The 17,974-nt window shown below is 28.8% G+C and overlaps 1 protein-coding gene across 11 annotated transcripts in view; it reads left to right on the top strand.

The window, feature by feature from the left end:
- Positions 1-17,974, top strand: part of LOC142319779 (lysophosphatidylserine lipase ABHD12) — an 82,070-nt gene that overhangs the window by 38,240 nt on the left and 25,856 nt on the right. For 7 of the 11 annotated variants that reach the window (XM_075357461.1, XM_075357450.1, XM_075357458.1 and 4 more), the window contains 2 exons: positions 2,493-2,554; positions 17,553-17,671. In XM_075357461.1, the coding sequence (XP_075213576.1) occupies positions 2,517-2,554; positions 17,553-17,671 (157 nt within the window). In that variant the 5' untranslated portion in view covers positions 2,493-2,516. Of the gene's footprint in view, positions 1-2,492; positions 2,555-2,652; positions 2,831-17,552; positions 17,672-17,974 lie in introns of all 11 variants that reach the window. The other 4 variants (XM_075357454.1, XM_075357452.1, XM_075357453.1 and 1 more) reach the window with 1 other exon arrangement.

The following is a 17,974-nucleotide window of genomic DNA, read 5'->3' as shown; positions in this document are numbered from 1 at the left end:
TGTCATACCAGCATATGTTTTTGCCATTTGTTCGGCGCGTAATTGAATGGGGATTGTAGCAGCTATCGGCGCGTAATTGAATGGGGATTGTAGCAGCTATCACCTCAATAGTTAGACTCGATACGATATGATAGGCAGATGTAACCTTAATAGCTGCCCGTTTCTGGAAGGAGGGTGAGCATCCCCTCTCGGGTGAAGGCCCCGATCCAGGCAGGCGCTTATGTATTTAACATCACTGAATGTAAATTATCACTAAAAGTATATATATGTATAAGGGATAGTTCTGCTATAATAGATGTATAAAAACTTAAATTATGGAAGTAGCATTGTCCAGAACGATTATCTGAACATTTTAATATTTGCTCAGGTGCAAAATTATTTTCTTTATTTGTAAAATTATATGTTCGATTACAAAATCTAAATTTACATGCCAGGGTGTGCGATACTTTCTGAGTACACCGCGTAATAAAAATTAAGCAAACAAACTGTAAAGTTTTTTATAAGTCTTGTATAGGCTATAATTACTGATTTCTGAGTTTTCAGATCATTATGAAATCATTTAAGACAATAATTAAAATTCAAGAAATTGAAGATATAAGTTTAAGGAAATCTTGAAGATAAACTAAAGTTCAAAGAGAAATTACTAGTATTATATGACATTGGTACCTTGATAAATGAAAATTGTTTATAAAAAGGTTAAAACAGTTTTTATTGAAAAATATGTTTCCTGCACTGAAAAAGTACTTTCCTTTTCATTAGTTAGTTAAAATTCAGATAACATTTAAGTTAAAATTTTGACCTGCTCTATACTTAAGTAATGTATCACCCGGGATTAATAAATAAACAGTATATTTTCCTTAAAACAATCATGTTTTCTGTGATCAGATTGTTTTCTGGATATTTAATACAAAATGTTTTAATTAATTTGTATACTTGCATATCAATTATTGAGACAAAGAGTTCAGAATACATATTAAAAATCTCTTGTGTGTATGTTAGAGTTGTATCTTAACGTTTTCTTACATGACAGACGACTACCAAATTAATTATCAGTAATTATACAGTATTTGGTGTGTAATTAATGATGTGAATGGTACTTTTATGATCTAACTTGCTATTATTCATAATAATAATAAGAAGAAGAAAAATAACAGTATATTATATTTCATGTAATAGAATGATATCACTTTTTTTAAATTGCTCTGCTGTTACATACAGTCATTTTAAAATAACATGGTAATCTAGTTTCTATATTAAAAAAAAGTATAAATCAAGTTATATGTCATATTATTAATAAATGTAATAAATACGTAAATTAAAAGTGACAGAAGAGTTTTTAAAGATGGCAGTTAGAAGAAATCCTATAGCAGCCTATATCGTACAAGAAGACTTTAGATTTCTTAGATTCATATTAACAAAGTTACAGTCAGTTTGTCATCTAATACTGTGATATATTGAACTTATCAGGTTCATTATGAATTACGTGTTTGTATAAACATGTCAGAAATAACCGCAGCTAGTTTTTAAAACATATTATTACAAAATAAAGTTACACATAATTCTGTATTTATATGAATATAAATAGAAATTATATTTCTGTTTTTAATTTTTCCCCTAGCATTATCATCCTATGTAAAATCTTAAATCGTTAAATTATATAGGACATAAAATAAATTTTAATTCTTGTACTAATTCAGTAATGTGTAACGTATAACAGTACTATACCGAATTCTGTATATGTATTACTACTATATTTTATAACTTTTTTTTCAGGTGATTTAAGTAAATGTAACTTGGTCTGTAACAAGTAAATATATTTCTATAAGTATCTTTTCCCTTAATGTTCTACTTTATGCGGATTTATTTAGTGCTCAAATTTTCATTACCACAGCAACCTTTTTGACTTGCAGAGTCCTGTAGGGCCTACCCTTTGTCTTGCAAGTTAATGGTGTTTAAAAGTAATGTTAAAAGAGGGGGATAGAGAGTAAGAGAATATGATGTAAAGGTTTATCTAAACAATTGTGCAACATCCATGCAATGAAATTATATTTTAAAAACTTTGTAATTTAATTTACCATATCTCAGTTTATTCTCGATTACCACCAATACATGTTAAAATCTTGGTCATGCATAAAAGCTCACTGTAACATCAGTTTTAAGTTTTCTTATTTTAATAATATTTTTTTTCACGGTTGCAAAACACAGATTGGGAACCACTACATTACCATTATGAGTACTGAAATGAGGATTCTTAACTTCAAAAATTGTATAAAATTTGCAACGGTCTATTTATCAATGCTTATGACTTGGGGTTTAATTTAATAAAAGTATAATTGAGTTGAATAATTCTTTAATAATTATTTTATTTCATTTTTTACATCAGCTATATTTTATTTATTTATTTGTTTTTATTTAATTAGGTATTTTATTATTTAGTAGCATTTATATTTTTCAACAAAATTAGTGATTTATTTTTATTTTTCTTATTTCAGTTAAGATTTCCATGGAAAAGAAGCATGAGGATGCGGTTGTTTTATAATCGTCGATCTAGAAGGTATCTGTTAACATAATTGCAACATTACATCGCTATGTTTTTCTGCTTTTAGTTTCTTCTTTCCTTTCATAAACTAACATGTAATATTACTGTTTCAGGTAATTTACTTCTTTTAATTGACTGATTGATTGACTTCCATCTAGTTGCATGGTGTGAGGTCTAGTTTTTAAGTTATTGTATCATTATGTGCGATATAAAAACATTAATATCATTATTTGTAGCTGTGGGTTTTATAGCTACAATTCCTGTATCTATAGTGCTTTGGTTTTATAACTTGTAAGTACGTAATTAAGGATGCTTTATATATAAATTGTATAACTTTTTAATATTATTTCAGTATAATTTTTTATGTTCTTAAATTTCTAATTTTTATAAATCGTAGTTAAAATTAACATTTTTTTTGTAGTGAATGTTTAAATTTTTTATTTTTTATTTACATAAATATATTTCTATTTTTTTAATTTTTCATCTTGTTATTTTCATTTTATCACTCATATTAGATTACTTACAGGTTCATGAATGTAATTTAAAATTATTTTCATAAAATTTATTTTCAAATGAACAAATACCTCATACTTTATTTTATTAATTTATAAACATGCGACAATTACTGAGATGGATTTCAATTTTTTAACGCTGCTTTTTTTCTTTCTTTTCTTTTTTTTTTTTTTTTTTTTTTTTATTCTACTTTGTAGATGTCTGTATTGGCTTAGTTTGCTTGTTTACTCTAATTTAGTTTATTTCATGGCATGAATTTTGAAGTTTTTATAAATATAAGAACTTTACTGAAATAATAATAATTTGTTATGAACTATTGTAAGAAATAATATAAATTTTTGTCTTATTTTTTTTTTTTTTTTTTTAAGTTCATAGGTATTTTAATATAGAATATGGTCTGTTTCCCATTTGTGCATGTCCGATCCTCTTAAGTAAAACCAAAAACTGTTTTGAGTAATTGAAATTAATATGCTCTTGTACAATACATAAAAGATTGGTTCTAATGAATAAATATAGTATCAGGTAACCGACTTAAAACCAAACTGAGCTGGCTCGAACTGCTGTTATTTGTATATCATCTTTAATGTTGCTATTATTGATACTATTTTTGGTTGTGTTTTTTCATTCTTCGCAGTTGTGTTTTTCTAAAATGCCTTATTTGATCGATGAAAGGATCGCTACAGCGGAAGCTTACATCTATTCTAGATCCTTTCAAGAAATGCATAAATCTTTGCAGGAAATTTTCCAAATGCTGCTAAGAATAGCATGCACGATTTGATTAAAAAATGGCATATAACAGGGTGTTTTCAAATTCAAAACAAAATAGACGACCTTCCATTAGGATTTCAGAGGCTGTAACTGACACACAAAGAAGAATTTCTGCGGGTCAAGAAATATGTATACATAAATTATCGCAACTAAGTGGTGTAAAAATATACACAGTCTTGAAATTCGTCATGATACAAATTTTAAACCATATTGTGTATAGTATTGCAACAGCTTAAGAAAACAGACAAACTGAAATGTCTTAGTTGCTGCGACTGGCTGCTCAAAAACATTGTTGATGGATAGATAGATCTGATGCTGTATTTCATGTCACACGAGGCATGTTTTCACTCATCTGGGCACATTAATTCACACATCAGGTATTGGTGACTGAAAATTCTCACGTTGGAGAGTTCACTTCATGATGAGAAAATCTGTGTTTGTGGCAATCATATAGTGGAGCCATTATTTTTTGACCGAACTGTTAATAGAAAAGTGTACCGTACAATTTTTGAAGAATTCAAGAGTTAGGAGATGATGAAAAAGAGTACGGCTTCTTTAACAAGCCGGAGCAATGTGTCGCGCATCAATTAAGTCACTAGCATTTCTTTATGCGGCTTTTATAGAAGAATGAACTGTCAACAGAGGGTAATGGTCTCCAGATCGCCCAGATTTGTCTAGTTGTGAGTTGTTCTGTCAGGGCTATTTAAAGTTAAAGTTTATGAATTAAATCCCTACTTTGTCAATGAATTGAAGGCAAACATTCAACAAAAAATTGACAAATGATAGCAGTGTGTGTTCCTCAGGTGACTCAATATGATCACAAAAGTTCATTGCTGCACAGGTTGCTGACTTTGAATATTTTTTGTAAAAATATAGTAAAAATGTTAACCTTTGCTAATGTAAATACAGAGGTTTAATTTAGTTTAAATTTTCTTTTTTTCTTTTCATTCTTAAAATGTTATTATCACAACTGCATTCAGCCTTTAGTGATTGTAAGTTTTAAGTTGTTTACCTGATATTTTGATATATTATTATGTTTACCTGATGTATTATATTTTATTACCTGATTGATTATTATTTTATTTTTACCCTATTATGCATTCTGTCAGTATAGAATTTTATCAAAAAATATTTTATACATAGCATTGTGTAAAGATGTATTGTTTAAAATGCAACACTGTTGATATAAAACAAGGGAGTGTAAACCTATTTTATAGCATCAGGTTTTTATTGAATTCCTTCCAAACAAATTCTTTGTTTTTTTTTTATTTTTAAAGAAAATTATGGTTAAAATATTGCTATATATTAACTTTTAACCTACTTATTAAAAATGAAGGAATAGGTTGTGTATTCTTTTTGTTTTTATTTTTGTTCAAGCTTTACTCTTCATCATTTGAACTAATTTTTATGATACTTTTTATTTTATAGGGAAATTTGTTTAGCGGAAGTAGTTTTTGATAAGAGAATAATTTTTTTTATTTTATCATCAGAATTGTTTACAGCATAATGATATATATATATCAGTATATTATCTCAAAATAACAACAGCGTGTGTATATATATATATATATATATACACACACCCTCATATATATATATATATATATATATATGATATATATGAGGATAAGTCAATTATTATCCGCAATGTAGTTATAAATTTTATTGCAATACAAATAGGAAACTTACATGTACATCATTTTTCTACATAGTCCCCTTGCATTTCAACGCACTTGGTCCATCGTTGCACAAGCTTCCTGATGCCCTCATAAAAGAAGGTTTTCAGTTGAGTTGCGAGTGAGGAATGCACCGCTTCTTTCACAGTTTCGTCCGAAGTAAATCGATGGCCCCTTAATGCCTCTTTGAGTGGACCAAACAAGCAGTAGTCAGAAGGGGCAAGATTAGAACTATACAGAGGATGAGTTAGTACTTCAGAGTTGAGTTTCTGGAGCATTTCAGCAGTGTCAGCAGCAGTATGTGGATGGGCATTGTCGTGCAACAACATAACACCTTTCGACAGCAGTCGTCGGCGTTTGCTTTGAATTGCAAGCTTCAGCTTGGCAGTAAGCATCTCACTGTAATTCACACTGTTTATTGTCGTGCCCCTTTCCTATAATGTTCCAGTACTGGGACTTGTGAGTCCCAAAAAACCGTAAGCATCAGTTTTCCTGCGGATGGTTGGGTCTTGAACTTTTTTTTGCAGGGCGAATTTGGATGTTTCCATTCCATACTCTGCCGTTTACTCTCCGGCTTGTAATGATGGATCCATGTTTCATCACCAGTGATGATTCTCTCTAAGAAGATGTTCCGTTCGTTACCATAGCGATCCAAATGTTTTTGGCAGATGTCCAAGCTCGTTTGTTTATGCAACTGTGCGAGTTGTTTTGGGACCCATCTTGCACAGACTTTATGAAACCCAAGTCTGTTGTGGATGATTTTGTAGGCAGAACCGTGACTAATTTGCATACGATGTGCCACTTCATCAATAGTTACTCATCTGTCTAAGAAAACCATGTCACGTGCACGCTCAATGTTTTCCTCATTTATGGCGGTAAACGGTCGTCTGGCTCCTTCATCGTGCGTAACACTTGTGCGACCATTTTTGAATTTTTCAATCCATTTGTAGACACTCCGTTGCGGTAACACACTATTCCTGTACTGTACCGAAAGTCTTCGATGAATTTCGGCCCCTGATACACCTTCTTACCACAAAAAACGGATCACTGAATGTTGCTCTTCTTTGGTGCAAACAGAAAGCGGAGCAGCCATGGTTAACGGCAGGGCAGCAATAATGGAACTAACCTAGCAGGATCAAACCTGCACAGACATAACAATTAAACCATGCATGCATCATATACGCTACACGACAGTAATACCAACATAAACAAAAATATAACTAAATTGCAGGTAATAATTGACTTACCCTCGTATATACGCTGTTGTTATTCTGGTATTCAAAACATTTTTGCACAAATATTAAAAAAAAAAATACTTAGAAAATTTAGGGTAAAGGATTATTATACTCCACTTACCATAGCTTTATCTCATCTGTTAAAAAGTCTTTCTATGTTATTTTACTGTAGTTTTTTTTACCCACTTTTTTGTATGCCTGTTGATATTACCAATTTGTAATGAAAAAAAGTAAAAAATAGAACGTAAAGTAAAAGTTAAATAAACTAACAACACAAAGTGATAAAAAATAATTACTTTTTTACTTTTCTTTTAATTTTGATTCTTAAGCCTGCATCAAATTAAACTTTTTTTTGTAGTTGATTAATTCACCACATAAGATTTCCACCTTATCCACAATTCTACGGATAAGATTGTGAAATGGAATCTTTGATGCATATGAAAAATGCTATGCTTACCAGATTCAAACTCAGAACGTAATTTATATAAAAAAGAATTGAAAAAATATATAAAAAATAATATTAAAAAAGTCCATTTTTAAGTTTATTTTATTTTTTATATTGGTAAAACCCCTAGGTTGTACCAATATAAAAAATAAATATCCTTTATATCCTTTGGTAGGCTGGTGGACCATGTTTTTCATCTGATAGACTCTGGATTTAAAGCCCAGTCAGGGATGGTTACTTTTTTCATGCTTTCCACAGAAATGTATAAAATTAATAGTTTATAAACAAACGATGAATTTGTGTATCTAATTTTTTTAATCAGTAGTTTAAAAAATAATCTCAGCTGTCTGATAAGTCAGCATTACTATTTAAATGCAAATATCCTAGCAGTTAGCATGAAAAACAAAAACAGACTCGCAGTACCTATGATTGTGTTTTTATAAACAGACATAAAACAAAGATGGTGGATAAGGTTTTTAAAGTTTTACTTTGTTTCTTTATAAGTTTCACTTGTTAATTGTATAAGAAATTATAAAGAAAAGATTATTCCAAAGTTTTTGTAGTTTTTTTAATCATTGAAATTGTTTAATACAAATTATTAATTCTTTTTAGCTTATTTCGCACATACATTGAGTATAAATTCCTTATTTAGCCATTTTTTAATTTTTTTATCGATTGTAGTAATTATAGTTGTTATTGTTATTTACTTTGTGATATCTGTAATTCATTTATTTGGCCTTGATTTAGTCTTGTTTGATTTTGGATTATCATGTCAAAACCTTATATTTTTTACATTATTTCATAACCGTAATTTTTAGTAATGTATTACTAGTTTTGTTTGGTTTTTTTTTCGCCTACTATATAATATAAAAAACATTATAACTATTTTGTATTATCTTTCAAGGTTATAATAACTGCCTCATTTGTTAAAAAAATGTACTAGTTATCTTAATTAATTAGTTGAAGTTGATCTATCCTTGAATTTTTAAATAATCAGTTAGAATTTACAAGCATTTTTTTCTTTTGACAACTTTTATATTAGCTTAGTGGTAAAACTGACCAAGTCCATTTTTGTTTTAAATTGCACTTTTTATCGAAATGTAATATAAATGAGGTTATCTTTTAGTGGTAAAAGTGCCCAAGTCCTACTCTGTTACTATATCAACTAACACAGCTTTGTAAAATGATAAAGTCCTGATAAACAAATCTGATGAGAGGTAATCATGACTAAAATTGTTGTACTTTAAATTGGACTTGGTTACATTTACCACTAAGCGGATGAAAATTTATAGAATTAAAATATTTTAATTCTATACTCTAATGAATTTGTTTTTCTTGAGCTATGGGAAAAATTACTGGATGCTACAAGAGCTGAATATTACATTTTGTTTTTGAAGCATCTAGTGTTGACCCAGTATTTAATTCTGATCTTTTTTCCTTGTTTGATAATATTAATAATAGTTATTATTTTTGTACTATACTAATCAATTATTATACCGTAATTATTATGCTAATCAATTTAAATTGTGCTATCTCTATACTTAGCAGCAAATGTGTTAGTTTATTAAATAATGAATAATATATTTACATTTAAATAATGAATAATATATTTAGATTTACAATTATTAGGCCTCTGTATTGACAAAAAGCCTAATACAAAAGTGTTAATATTCTTGCTTGATAGGAATGAACACTTTATTGATTGAGGTGGTATTAAAAAGTTCCTGGACAAGCTCTATTTAAGGAAAAGTACTTTATTTGCCTAAGTTTGAACATCATCTGCTTCAATGTCACTCTGCATAATAAAGAGCCAATCTCAGTATTACAACAACTTCTGGAATGCGGTCTTGAAATTGTCTTTTATAAGTGAATCGGGAACAACCTGCATTTCATACTGGATCTCTGCAATAGTGTTAAAGCAGCAATCTTTCAGCCGCATCTTAATTTTCAGGAAAAGGAAGAAGTCTGCAGGACCTAAATCTGGCAAGTAAGATGGGTCAGAAGCAATTACAAACAAGAATACTCGGTGCATTGTCATCATAGAGAAACCAGTTCTCGGCGCACTACAAATCCGGCTGCTTTTGCAGAATGTTCTCCCTCAAACTCTTCAAAACTTGGCAATAAAATCCTCTATTGACACTCTGGCCCAGGAGGACAAATTTTCTGTGAATTTGTTCAATACTTTCAGGAATGATGTTAGTGGAAGGTCTTCCAGATTATTCTTCGTCATCTAGGTTGTTCTTATGCTTTTGAAGTGCGCATGACAATCAAAATATTGCCTCATCACTATAAACTTGCAGAAGCAAATTCTCTGAAGCAGGTTTCTGTAGCCAATTTTCCTAGCTTAATACAAAATTTCATGTTGATTCTTTAAAAATTCTTTTCCATGCTGTAATCGCAGACTATCACAAAAACATCAAATTAACATTTTCCAGTCTAGATCCAGCAGTGTCAGTTGGTAAACTACATTATAAAATTAGAAGTTAGGCTTGCGCACTATCATCATCTGTTGGCGCACTACAGAACTAGTCCACAACTTCTTGATATCACGTCCTGTTGTACTGAAAAACATTTAAAATTATTTTATTTGTGAAATGTGGAATAAAAATATGAAATGCTCTTTACATTTATTTGAGATTTTTTTACAGCGCTATGTCAGGAAAATGAGTATTTCAGAGTGTGTTTTTTTGCTCATTAGTTTCTTTTTATACTTTTTAAATCCAGAATAACTTCACCAAATGCCTTATTATCAAACTACTTCACAAGTTTCACTAGGTATACTGTGATTTTAAGAATATGAAAGTGACATGTTTTTTCTTTTTACTTGTAAAAAAAAAAACAAAATTGTTCAAGGCTCAAATCAATATCATCATATGGTTATCTGTCTTAAGGCAGAGTCTATGCATTATGTCTCCTGTCTTTTCCTTTCCCAGGTAAACTTAAACTATTGTGATAGCTCCTATTTCCTTTTAGATCATCTATAATTTTTACCCTTTTCTGGCCCCTCCTTTTTTCTCATTTTTTACTGATCCTTCTAATACTTTAAATCAATTCTTCTCCTGTTGTGATGTGCCTCAGCTAATTAGCTTTCTTATTCTTAATTGTTCTGAATAAGGTTCTGTTCTCATTAACTCTCCTCATATCTTCATCACTTTTAAATTTATCCATTTAATCTTCTCCACGTTCACATTTCAAAATAGCTAGCAGATGGAAAGCACATCTACACACATTTTTATTCAACACACATTTCAGGAACATTGTATATAATATTTTGTAGAATTATATAAAAATATTACATGTGAAAAATAGTTATAAAAGCTTTATTATTTGTTACTGAAAATTACATTAAAAATCTGCACTCAGTTATTCTTTAGACAATAAGTTTATGTCTGCTTTAGATAGTTTTGTCAATATTTACAAGGTGTTATAATCATTATTGTGAACAAATGTGTTTGCTTTGTTCTGATAAATATATTGTATAATATTTATCAAGTCAAACTTTTTTTTATTCACATATTATTTAATGTCCAATTTTTGGGTAAATGTAATGATTCAAAATATAGAGCACCTGAAAAGTATTCCTCACTATGTAGTACATTGAAACAATAAAGCTCATTATTTGGAAGAAGTTTTGTGTTCAGCAACACCATTACCTGCAGATAGTTGAAAAGGATCTAAATACTGTAAGGACTGCTATGATAAAATATAGCTAATTTGATATTACCTGATTTTCTTCTTTTTTTTATAAAAAAGGGTTTACGTGGTCTTTTTTTAATTTTTTTTTTTTGTTGGGGCAGAACAAAAAGTGTATGCTGTCTGTATGTAAAAAGGAAACTTGCAGTATATAACAAATCCTTCAACATACCTGTCAAGTCTTTTCATATTTTCTCTTATATATTTGACAAGCCTTCATGATTTGTTGTCTGTATCCATTGCATATTTGCTATCTATAGTTCGCACTTTCCATTTTGGAGTATTAGCGATCAATTCCAAAATATACTTAGAGTGGGAGTATTCAGTTAAAAGTAAACAAAGGTGGTAACAGTTGTATATTTATCCAAAGAAAAATTAGTAACATCATGTCTGTGTAACCCATATGTTTAACAATCTTCCTAGAAATATTCTCGGATTGCAATTTTTATTTGTGTATGATTAAATAAAGAATTTGTTGATTTGTAAGTAAACTGTAACCATTTTATTGACTTGAATTAAAATACATAATACTGCATGATAGAGTTAATGGGTTAAATTAATTATGAATGTACTTAAGATGATATTCAATTTTTGATTGTTGAAAAATATTACTATTACTAAACATATTACTATAAACATATTATTATTGTATTAACATATTAAAGATGTTCACCTTACGAGTTACTAACTAAGAATGAAAGTTATTTTATGCTACAATAATGAGAAAAGAATCAGTTGATGAAAACCAGCTAGTCGAGCGATCATAGAGGCATAATGCCCTAGTGAATAATAAAAAAATTAACACTTTTAATGCTACCATCTTACCAAGTTTTAAATTGATTAATAGTTTTTAACATAGCTGCCTGCTAAAATCAAAGATTTTATAAAAATACAGAATGTTTCAAAAACAGCATTTGACTTAAAATTAAACAACAATATTACAATGAATAAGAAAATTAAACAGTAAAACGTGTTGCATAGATTGTCAAATAATGGCAGTAAACATAACTTACGTACAGGCCTTCTAAACGACCACTGGATGTGTGAATGTCGACAACCCTAACTAGATTGTCGGGTCCTAGATGTCTGTGTATTACAATTCCATGCTTTCAGAGCAAAAGGGAAGTGTTTTCATTGGTGAGTAAAACTAGGTCACCCACACAAAGATTTCAGGTGGGAAAATGCCATTTATTGCATTGTTGTAAATGGTGTAAATAGTCTTTAGACCACCTTTTCCAAATTGATCAAATGAATCTTTGTAATAATTGCCATGTACTTAAATGATTAAGAGAGATAAATCTCTCTTAAGTTAAGAGATAAGTAAGTCACGAGAGATTTATCTCTCGTGAAGTTAGGATCAAGAATTGTAGTAAGAGGAGAACCTACAAGAAAATGACTGGATGAAAGAGGTTCTGGGTCATTAGAATCAGCTGAAATCATAAACATAGGTTGAGAATTCAAGCAGGCTTCAATTTGAGTTAATACTGTGTACAATTTTTCAAAATTAAGGATTGTGTGACCTACAACATGACGTAGATGAAATTTGACGCTCTTGATAGCACTCCCATAAACCATCAAAGTGAGGCGATGAGGGAGGTATGAATGACCATTTTATAATTTCAGTAGATAAAAACGATTGAATATTTGGCTTCAACGTTTTAAAGTTGAAGAGTTTGATTTACTCATGAAAAGTGTTATGAAAATTGAAACGGCACAACAAAAATTGAAACCGTTATTAGAGAACATTTGAAAGGCCTCTATGAGAAATAAACCATTTGAAAACAGCAATGAATGATTCTGAAGTCAAGTCAGATACTAACTCCAAGTGAATAGCTTTAGTAGCTAAGAAAATGAAAAGTGCAGTATAAGATTTGATTAAAGTTTTAGATTTCTGCCTGCCATGACGAATCATAATCAGACCTCCATAATCCACAGCACAAGATGAAAATGTAGATGTAATGACTCGAGCAGGTGGTAAGTAACCAAGTTGTTGGACCTGTTTCTTACCATTAAACCAACAGCAATTTAAGCATTTATGAATGATGGAACGAATAATTGATTTGCCATTTATGATCCAGTATTTTTGACAAAGAGAATATTAATTACAAATTAACTGGATGCCAGAATACAAAAGACATAGGTGTTCACTAGCAATGATTAATTTTGTAATATATGCATCAAGATGCAAGATAAGAGGATGCTTATTTTGATAGGATAATGTGGAGTGTTGCAATCTGCCTCCAACCCAAAGTAAACTTGGATCATACAGGAAAGGATCAAGTGAAATAAGTTTACTCTGATTAAAAATAGCTTGTTGGTTTTTAAGATCTTTAATTTCCACACCAAAATGTACGTACTGAGATTGATGAATGAAGAAATTAAGAGTATGATTTAATTCCTCAATTTAATTCCTAAAAATAAATTATCAGGTAGATTGAGGCGAGAAGCATCAAATGAGTGAGCAGGTGGGCTATCTGTTATATTTGGCAAAACAGAACATTGTACTTTGAATGTAAAATTTTCATACAGAGAATGTAGTTTGATTGTGATGCTGTAATCAGATTGACATGATGAGAGTTAGTTATACCAGATATTGAAAGATTTTTTAGTAAGATTAAGGCCTAACTTAATGAGCAAATTTATATATACAAAAATTTGCTTGACTGCCAGAATGTAGCAAGATTCTACATGAATTAACATTTCCATATTTGTCACTAGTATTACAAACATCAGTATATAAAATAATGTTTTCATTTGTTTGAAGTTTAAGAGAACACAAGTATTGTTTTCAGATTTATTGCTTTCTACCTTAGAATTGTTAACTTCATCTCTGTGAATCAGAGAATGGTGTTTTTAGAACAGATTTTACACACATTCTTAAAACATTCATTAACAGGATGACCTTTACATAAACAATTAAAAGAACATTTGTTTTGAGTCTAAGAAGTCTTTTGCCTTTACGTAGATAGATCTAGAAATATTTTACAATAATTTAGATAACGATCTGACTTGCAGAATAAATACTGATTAGCTTTAGATTTTGAATAATAACTAGCAACATTCTTTTTATAATATTTTACAATAATTTAGATAACGATCTGACTTGCAGAATAAACACTGATTAGCTTTAGATTTTGAATAATAACTAGCAACATTCTTTTTATAACCTTGTTTGCATTATAAATAGTCTTTTTTACAATCTGTACTTGATTTATTGTAATGATACTTATTAGGAGCATTGTTAGTGCTTGCTTGTAAATTTGATCCTGAGTTTATGTTAACATTTTCGGGTAATTGCCTGCTTGAATTAAGAAATTCTTACTAAGCCTTTAAAATTGGGAAGTTTTTGTTTGATAGTTTTTCCTTCCAGATTTTTGAAATATTAGAATCTAGTTTTGAAGTTAAAAACTGAATGACAGATTATTTACAGGAATTCTTATGCCTTCAAGCAAATTCCCACATGAAGTTATTTTATTAACAAAACTGGATAGATTATCAGTACTTATTAATAGAATCTATTTTTTAAATATTTTGAACATTATGAATAGAAATTATATATTTGTTATCAAATCTTTTTTGAGTAAATCTAATGCAACCAAATAATTTTCATTGGTTGTAGGTAAATTTTTGACAACAGTCGACGGTTCATCCTTTAATGATGAATGCAGTAATGTAGTTTTCGTATGTCAGATAAATCAACTCTGGAATGAACTAAATCATTAAATTTATTATAATAATGTTGCCAATCCAGTATATTTCCACTAAAAAATGGTAGATTTATTGGCTATAACTGAATTTATTGACACTGGTGAAAATTGGTTTATTGTCTTTGTTGAGTGATTTTTCTTTAATGGATGTTTGATGTACTAAATTTTTTAATTAACATTTAATACTATGTAAATCATATTCAGCTTGTATCCTGTCCGAAGAGACAATGTCACCTTCCTCATCAACCTCAAGCTGTGATTGAATATTACCGTGTTTGCTTTGTAATTCAAGAAAATTTCTTAATTTAATTTGTAAAGTGTAAGTTTCACCTTGCGTTTTATCAAAATTATGTGGAAAGGTGTTAATTTTAGTGATTGAAGATTTAATTACACCTCTTTTTTTGATTAGTTGATTTTCATTTGTGATTGATTTATCTTTGTGACTATAAATTATTTCTAATAAATAAGAAATAAATTAAATTATAATGAATATAAAATAATGTTTTATTATAACAATGATGATGTAAGTTCCAAGATGATGATTAGACTTGGTGTGTTTATAAAGATAAAGCTGGAATGTTATGTGACATGTTTATGATTATAATATCCAAAATGTATTTATTTTCATTGCTTGAAGTGTTGGTGCTGATTTGTTAGTATATAGTACTGACAATAAATAGTTGATTATTTAATGAATGAATAATAACACTTGATAATACACCTTTTGAAATTATTTATAATAATTTGGTCAAGCGATCATAGAGGCATAACGCCCTAGTGAATAAAAGAAAATTAACACTTTTAATGCTACTATCTTACAAAGTTTTAAATTAATAGTTTTTAAAACCACATTTATAACAATAATTTGAAAGAACTATTTCGTAATATTTATAATGTATAAGTTTTAACATTTTCACACAGACTATAGCAGTTCTTTTAAAAATGATTTTAATTTATAATTCATATTTATTTCTAAATATGTTGTTTATCTATAATTATATTACAATTATCTGAACCCCTTAAAGTCATTTGAGTAAAAATTGCTTTTAGCAATTTTAGCTTTGAATTAATTCAATTGTATCTATCTGCTTTTTCTCTAGGTAATTATCTAGAGAAGATAGATACAGTAATACGTAGTAATAGTAATAGATAGGTAATAGAAGATATGTAAAGTAATAGGTAATTATATTGACTTAAAATCTTAACCATAATCTTGATATAACTAGCTGTTTAAAATCAATACAGACCCAGAAAATTTTATTCTTTTGGCTGGTGTAGCTCCTTCCCAAGCATTAGCTGTAAAGTAGAAGAAATGGAAAACAGAAAGCAAATTACAGATGATAAACATCTAATGTACAATCATCTGATTGCCATTCCTCATTTAACAGCTATGAATATTTCATTAAGAGAACACTGCCATTGGATACCTGATCGAAGACATGTCACATATTGTGGGAAGAAACTATATATGAAAATATAACTTCAAAGAGAAACCCTGACATTATATTATAATATTATGTTGAGTTAGGGTTTCCAGGTCTAGAAGCAGTTTGATAAAGTATACAAATAATGATAGATATGACTACAAAGAAATCCTAACTGCCTAAAGTTTGCTCAGTAGATGCTTTCAGGAGGATTTAGCTTTAATGATTGAAAAAGTGATTAAAACTGTTTTGAAAAATAGTAATTGATTGGTGTTTTTCAAACACAGAAAGTTAATGTTCTAGTAATAGCTTTTTTAATAATTAAATTATGAAAGCATATTATTAAAACTTTTATACCTTCTGGTGCCTATTCTTTGACAGTACCTGTCCTAAAACAAAATGGTTTAATAGAACAATACTTCGTACCCAATATAGCTGCTAAATTTTACAGATGAAATTGTTACCAATTTTTAACAGACTTCAAAAAGAAGGTTCTCAATTTGATAAGTTTTTGTTTCATGTTCAAGTTTTGCTCTTCAACAGATAAACCAAATCTTTTTGCATCATCTACATAAATGATCTGAAAGTATTTTTATTTTATTTTTTTTTTGTTATCTTGAGCTCATCTTTATTTTAAAGTATTTCTCCAGCAAAAATTCAAGAAAATTTATTGTAAAATTTAAGACAAAAAATAATATACATTCCCACACACACCTGAAAGCTTACATGAATTCTTGCGGTCAGTAACAGTTAGTTATTTCTCAGGTTTATTTTTCTTAGTTTGAGTGTAAAAAATATGTTCCCATATTACAGAGTCTTAGCTAGCTTGCATTTGGTAGCAATGTTATTACATCATTTACTCAATTTCTTTACTGTTTTTATCAAGACACATGTCTTTCATCTTTGGAGTTTTTGCAAATGGGTTTTTTCATAGAGGCAATTTATTCATATGCAAAATAAAAAACTAATAAAATAAACTTTCATATATGAAAAAATTGAATAAAAAAACATTACTCGTAATTATTTTAATAGACAAAATTTTAAAAAAAATTGAAAAATTTTATCTTAAATATATTTTTTCATTAAAAAAAAAATTATGTGACCCTCTCCTATTAGTAAATCATTTTGTTTTATTTGGCACCACTATTTCAGATATCCTCCTCATATTTTTTGTATCAGCTGATTTTTTTTTTTAACATAAATGTTGGAAAATATTATTTTGTTGATAAAATAATGTAATTTATGATGAAAATTTATTATATTTATTAATAATCAAATAACATTATATTATTTGAAGAGGTCAGTTTTGTGTTGTTAATGTGGAATAAATATTAAATGAAAGAGAATTTTGTTTTCATTGATATTAGAATAGTTTTATTAATATTCTATTAAAATGTTGCAATATATAATAGTTTGATTTCATTTAGAAGAAAATTGTATTTTAAATAATTTGTTAGGTAGCATAACACTTTCATCCATTGAAGTGCCATAATCTTGTGCAAATGAAATCGATTAATAATGTGTTTAACTCTATGTCTTTCTTGTGTTTCAGAATCCTTTTTGGTACATTAGTGTTTGTGATAGTTATATTCTGTCTTGTTTTTGTTGCGGTACCTTTAGTATTCCGTTATTCATACAGTTTTCAGTGCAGCTTACTTTTTCTCAATTTTGGTTTGTTGATTTTTTTATTTTGCATATTTATGTTTAATAAATGATTGTATATGTATTTTTATTGTTTTGTAATCTTGATCAGTACTATTGGATTGTTTTTTTTTTGTCAGCTGTTCGGGTACGCAATCAAAAAGTTATAAACTTTTTCCAAAAATATAGCCTGTATATTATAATTCTGTTTTATTTTTGGTTTCTTGAATGCATAATAAACAAATAGTAAATACAAATTTTATTACTGTTGCTACAGACCACCCGGTTTTGTTAACAAGCAATTCCAGTACTAACAGATATTTATCTGTTAAT

Source organism: Lycorma delicatula, chromosome 2 (genome assembly GCF_047948215.1).
Source record: "Lycorma delicatula isolate Av1 chromosome 2, ASM4794821v1, whole genome shotgun sequence".
Lineage (NCBI taxonomy): Eukaryota > Metazoa > Arthropoda > Insecta > Hemiptera > Fulgoridae > Lycorma > Lycorma delicatula.
This window is presented reverse-complemented; position numbering and strand designations above follow the sequence as displayed.